This window comes from Triticum aestivum, chromosome 2D (genome assembly GCF_018294505.1).
Source record: "Triticum aestivum cultivar Chinese Spring chromosome 2D, IWGSC CS RefSeq v2.1, whole genome shotgun sequence".
NCBI lineage: Eukaryota > Viridiplantae > Streptophyta > Magnoliopsida > Poales > Poaceae > Triticum > Triticum aestivum.
In genome coordinates, this window is record NC_057799.1 from 149521221 (window position 1) to 149527620 (window position 6400).

Here is a 6400-nt window from a genome sequence, read left to right on the forward strand (position 1 = left end):
CTGCGGCGGTTCGAGCAGCGCCGTCGGGGCCGCGACGAAGGAGGAGTCGTCGTCATCGAAGACAGCGACGACGCGCCGCCGCCGCCACCAGTCCGCCTTGGCGACGACAGGCAGGGGTCCACCAGGGACGGCCGCGTCAAGGCGGAGAAGGCCGCCGAGGACGACGGCGGCGAGGATGGAGGCTACGACGACGACTACTCCGCGTTCAGCGAGTTCTTTTTTTAGATTTCTTTACTATGTACCGCGAACATGTCTAATTTATGCCAAAGTTTGCCGAAATTTAGACGTGTTTAGTCGAACTTCGCCGAACATTTTTTTTAAATTTAGACGGGTCTGGGGGGTGGCCCTGGGGCCGGCGACTGGGGACCAACTCGCCCCATGCCGTTTTTTTGCGCAGGCTCGCCCCAGGCGGCGATTTTAGACGCCCGCTGGAGGCCAACGGCTGGAGATGCTCTTAGTCATTATGTCCTCGGACCATGTCCGGACATATATATATCGAAGACATTTGCGACGGAGGTGCCCTTAAAATGATGCCGGGATTAGTTCCAATGTTTTTTTATTTATTGATTGGACTTGCCCACTGCTTACTTGACTGAAGGCATGCGATTCTTCCTCGCACCACACGACCCACCACGAGACTCCTGCAGAGGCGCGCCAGCCACCGCAATGGCGCATCCACCGCGGCTTCTCTCTTCTCCACCGACCTCCGTCGCTTTGATCCAGGCAGAGCATCCGCAAGCCGCTTCTCTGTACTCAACCAAGCTCCGTCGCTCCGCTCGACACCGGGCATCTCCGCAGCGACGCTCCACGGCGAGATTGGTCGCCGCCCCCTCCGTGAAATTCACGGTCAGTGGCGTCGATGCCGACCACCACGACGGGGAATGCGGAACTGCGGCGGCTGGGCCGACGCCTCCCCTCGCCCCTCTCCCTCCGGCGGCTCCCACCGCACCGGAGGCGGCGGCGCGCCAGGACTAGTGGGCCAAGCGGAGGCCTTTCCAGCACCAGGCCCAATGCTGCTCGGGGCTTCTTAAGTCATGCCTTGGGCGTAATACCAGCCCAGGCCCAGGCCCAATGTTGCGAACTCGAGGTTGCCTACCGTCTCCTTTCGAAGGCGAAAGCTTGCGCGGGCGTCATATATACAGCCTCCGCCTCACCGTTTTCTTCCTCGCCCTCTTCTTCACCCTTCCCGGAGCGGAGAAGCTTGCGCAGGCATCATATACAGCCCCCGCCTCGTCCCCTTCCTCGGTCTGCTGAACCCTTCCTCGATGTGCTGAACCCTTCCTGGAGCGGAGAAAGACCAGGTTTGTACATTACGATCTTGACGCATGATTTCTTGCGGGGTTTATCTGCGGAGCGCGTACCTTGTACAACATTACCGAATTTGGTTGAGTTCTAGGCATCGTGTTTCGTTCTAGATCATCCCCTCCCCTCCTGCGCTGCTCTTCTTCCCGGAGTAAGAGGAGCTTTGGACGTTAAAATTCAGGGGCGCAGATGAATCTTTCCAAGTTTCTTGGATTCACGAGTTCTTGCAGAGTTAATTTGAGTTGCATTTCATACGACAGTACCGATTTTCGCGGAAATATGGTACGGTTTCTTGGTTAGAATGGTTCTTGGTCCTCCCGCCCGTGCTGCTCTGCTTCCCGGCCGGAGTTACAAGAGTTTCGGGTATAAAGTAGGATTTAGGGAGACAAAAGCACGATCCCAAGTTCTCTTGGCTTGATGATTTGCTGCGCGGATAATTTGTGGAGTATATTGTACAGCAGTACTGAGTTTAGTGGAATTTTGCATAAGGTTGCTTGGTTAGAATGGTTCTTGGTCCTCCCGCCCGTGCTGCTCTGCTTCCCGGCCAGAGTTACAAGAGTTTCGGGCATTAGGATTAGGGGCACAAAAAGCACAATCCCAAGTTTTCTTGGCTTGATGATTTGTTGCGGGGTTAATTTGTGGAGTATATCAAATGCAACGTACCAATTTTGGTTGACTTCTGGAGGCGATTTGGGGACTAGAATAGTTCGTGGTCACGAATATGTTACTTTCCTTCTTTCTGCTCCCGCCTGTGTGTACATTAACGCTTTAGGGGCACAGAAACATGATTCCAGGTTTTCTTAGCTTGATGAGTTCTTGCAGGGTCAAATGTGGATTAGCTGGTGCATCAGTACTGATTTTGATGGAACTCTGGAGGTTCTTGGCTAGAATGGTTCTTGGTTCTGGATATGTTACTACTTTAGCCTATCTTTTCTGTTTGTTCTACAATTTTTTGGAGTGCAAAATCGGCAGCGTTAAACTCTGGTGAATACAGACCATTATTTCTTACTGGATTATTATAGCAATTTATTGTTTTTGAACTTTCCGTGATGTTCTCTATGGCACAGGAAACAGAAAATGGCTTGGATGTCTCACCAGCCTTGCCGCTTCTACATCATTGATGGATCTTGCAAGTATGGTTCAGGCTGTTTGTTCTCTCATGGACTTGACTTATTTGGGAGGATAGAGATGCAAATCAGGGCACTTCTGCATGAGCCGGATGTATATCAAGTTCCAGTAGAGCATTTGCCGTGGAGTCGCCATGAGTTGGGTATACTGCTTCGGCAAGTGGGATGGGATGAGACTCTTGATCACCTAATGAGTTTGCTCGAGTGTCTTCATACTATTTGTGTGGTTTATAACAGGTTTTCTATGAACTCATTTCTAATATCTCTCTTTTAGCTGTCTGTTTTTTCACTTTGAATTAGCAATGAGACACATCTCTTTACCTTCCGTAAAAAACTGAGACACATCTCTTTTCTTTTTCTATATGTTCGATGTTTCAAAACAGCTATGGATATTATGCAATCCTGTTGGAGAATGTTTCACGCTACCTGGGTTACTTACCTTACAATCCAAATGTGATGGATGCCGACAGTGAAGTTCACCAGATTTATATTAACTTCTCTGCTCAAAGTAGAGAAATATGCACTGAAGAAAATGTTCGTATCTATTTCAGGTATCGTCTTGTAACTTTAGTGTTTGGGCCCTTTAAATAAAGCTTCAAGTGCTATGTTGTTATGTTAATATTACCGTGATGTTTTTTGTCCAGCCATTATGGGGAAGTCTTTTCTGTATATATTCCGCGTGAAAGGTCATATGGTTTTGTGAGATTCCAGTACCCTGAGACAGTGAGGCTGCTTTTATTAAACTGGAATCATCTGGTCCCTCACTTCATCTTCGGAGCAGGACTTTATGTGAGCCCCTATATCTCCAACAATCGGAGGTAACAATTTAGTGCACGGTTATTTTATGCTTCCTTCTGTGTTGTCCTATCGTACAGTGTACATATAGATATATAATTTCTGTTAGAATAGTATCTCATGTGTGGTATTCGCACATACAGAATCTTTACTGTTAGCTATGGTGGAAATGTTGCATGACATTTTTTAAGCCCTTATGACTTTCTTTATTTTCGACATTTCTATGACTAGTCAATTGCTGATTGTTCTCGTGGTAGTTAATTTGAGAGTTGTTCGACGGTTCTGAGTAGTCGAAAGTATGGTGAAGACAAGCTCTCTTTTGTTTGACTGTGGACTAGTCTCCTTTTCCAACATCATCATCCATGTAGGATGTCAGTCCCAGAATTTTATTTCCATGCTTTGTTTGTCATATGCTTCCTAGTGACATGGCTACACATTAGGCTACTGAATTGAATCTTTATTGTGTATCTAGGTGGCCTATACCATCTCCTGTAAACATCACTAGCCCTTATTCTCTCCATAAGCTGCTGGTTTGATTTTATGTTTCACTAAGGTTATGTTCGTTTGGTTTATTTTGTATTTTTGGGTACTTATCAAGTGTCCCTGTCGTTCACTAATTCAATTCATGGAATTAGTTTGTTTTTGGTGCACTGATTTAGTTAGGCCGTACCTTACTCAATATATTTTAAAATGTTCCAAGTTCAGGAATAAGGGGCCCTTTTTTTGCATTTGTGAACTCTGAATGCTCAAATCTGGAAATGTTGCAAATACAGGAACCCTGCTGAGAATCATGGGCCGAATGGCCTGGATGGAGGGCCAGGACATGTGCCAAATGCCCTGGGTGGAGTGCCAGGATAAGAACCAGGTGCGCCAGATGGAAACGCGGCACAACAAGATATGTGAGTTTTCCTTCTTTTTTACCTTCCTCAATGTATTTTAAACATTACAAGTTCAGGAATAAGGGACTTTTTTGCATTTGTGAACTCTGCTCAAGTCTGGAAGTGTTGCAAATACAGGAACCCTGCTGGGAATCATGGGCTGAATGGCCCGGGTGGAGGGCTAGGACATGTGCCAAATGCCCCGGTTGCAGTGCCAGATGACGTGCTAGGTGTGCTGGATGGAGACGCAGCAGAACAAGATATGTGAGTTTTCCTTCTTTTTTTACCTTACCCAATATATTTTCAATATTACAAGTTCAGGAACAAGGGACTTTTTTTGCAATTGCAAACTCTGAATGCTCAAGTCTGGAAGTGTTGCAAATACAGGAACCCTGCTTGGAATGGAGTGGCAGGACAAGTGCCAGTTGTTCCGGATGGAGGCGCAGCACAACAAGATATGTGAGTTTTCCTATTTATGTTGACTTTTAGGATGCTTAATCGAGCTGTTATGCTACCTAGAATTGTTGATCTTATCCTGGTTGCGACAAACCAAATTATGCTAAAATCGGAGCAGTTCAGATGTTGCGCATTATTTGACATTCTGTATTATTTTGAGTAGAAATGGCCATTGTTATTTCCCATTCCGATATCATTTTTGTTGCCTTTCCGCTGTTGGTTAGTCTAGTAGTAGCAGATCTGAACCATGTGAGCTCTTTTGCAGGGACGAGATCGCTGCCGCTATTCCAGATGTCGACTGTTTCTACAAGGAGGCCTGACCTGACCAGCCAGTGGCGCAAGTATAAGTGGATTGGAACAGCGTTCCTCATTCAGATGTTGTCGATTCCCATTCGATACATATACACTCCAGACATAGATTGTAGATTAGATGAGTATACTAAAGACGCAGCAAACTTGAGTACACTATACTGATTACTGAAACGCTTCTATGGTTTCCTCTTAGATACATCATATAGACAAAAAGAAGTTTTTGTACATTGAAGCGCTTTCCTTGGTTGATTAGGTTTGGGGTCAATCCCCCTGCTGTCATGACCTGCTGATGCATGATCTAAGAATCCTTGTAATTCTACTCTACACACTGAGTTTTTTTGGTAGTTAATAGCAAAACAGAAACACTTTGTGTTTGCATATGACACTGGGACCTGTGCGTCTCTTTCGGAGAGAGTAATGGAAGATATCTGAGTTTCAGTTAGTTCATTGGGCTTTGCTTATCTGTTTAGTTGTACATCATCGTTGTTTTTCTTCGAGAGAGAGTTGCATTGCTCTGGTGATAGGAACAAGTGGTGATTATTTTGTAACAACCTGAGATTAGTACATGCCAGATTAAATTATTTTTTTGAATTGTTGCACATCATTTTTGAACTGCCTTGAGATTAGTACATGCCAGATTTCCTTTTTTTGAAGTGGGACAATGCTAGAGCTAAAGCTTAGTTGGCACCACCGGAAACAAAAGGCTGCCTTTTTTAGCTCCCAATCCCCAAACCAAACAGTGCGTGCGAACTGACGCGGCTGAACGATAGCATATGATGAGGACCCTGCGATCTGTGCAGCAGCCGGCTAATTTCAGATGATCAAAATGCACATGTGTATTGTTTGTAAACATTTCGAAGAAGGATGTCGGGGTACATATTGTTGTATGTAGTATGAACATACAAAATTTCCACCGCCTTGCGAGTCGTCGGCTTTAATGGATTGAGCAACCTAGCTTCTGGCAGCCTCCATCTTGCAGCATGTAGAAAAGAGTAGATGGTAAGTTCACCAAGTATCATCGCATAGCATAATTCTATCCGGCGATCCTCCCCTCGTTGCCCTGTGTGAGAGCGATCACCGGGTTATATCTGGCACTTGGAAGGGTGTGTTTTATTAAGTATCCGGTTCTAGTTGTCATAAGGTCAAGGTACAACTCCGGGTCGTCCTGTTACTGAAGATCACGACTATTCGAATAGATAAACTTCCCTGCAGGGATGCACCACATTACCCAACACGCTCGATCCCTCTGGCCGGGCACACTTTTCTGGGTCATGTCCGGCCTCAGAATGTCAACACGTCGCAGCCATACCTAGACACAATAGAGAGGTCAGCACACCGGTCAAAATCCTATGCACGCAGGGGTCTGGGCCCATCGCCCATTGCACACCTGCATGTTGCGTACGCGGCCGATGAGCAGACCTAGCCTCCCTTATACAAGAGCAGGCGTTCCAGTCAAACCCGGCGCGCGCCGCTCAGTCGCTGACGTCAAGAAGGCTTCGGCTGATACCACGACGTCGAGTGCCCATAACT

At 46.5% G+C, this 6400-nt stretch overlaps 1 protein-coding gene across 4 annotated transcripts; it reads left to right on the top strand.

The window, feature by feature from the left end:
- The first annotated feature begins 585 nt into the window (after positions 1-585).
- On the top strand, positions 586-5312 carry LOC123052279 (putative zinc finger CCCH domain-containing protein 51). 4 transcript variants are annotated; one of them, XR_006424552.1, is made up of 9 exons: positions 586-1301; positions 2125-2286; positions 2370-2666; positions 2813-2980; positions 3074-3247; positions 3998-4123; positions 4241-4366; positions 4490-4561; positions 4824-5312. XR_006424552.1 is itself a non-coding variant. In XM_044475409.1 (8 exons), exons 1-5 carry the CDS (start codon positions 2087-2089, stop codon positions 4080-4082), a joined length of 924 nt encoding a protein of 307 aa, XP_044331344.1. In that variant the 5' UTR covers positions 1587-2086; the 3' UTR covers positions 4083-4123; positions 4241-4366; positions 4490-4561; positions 4824-5312. The 4 variants fall into 4 exon arrangements, 1 of the variants encoding a protein (XP_044331344.1); XR_006424550.1 differs by having other exon boundaries at positions 2125-2666; XR_006424551.1 differs by lacking the exon at positions 2125-2286 and having other exon boundaries at positions 587-1301.
- The last annotated feature ends 1088 nt before the right edge of the window (positions 5313-6400 follow it).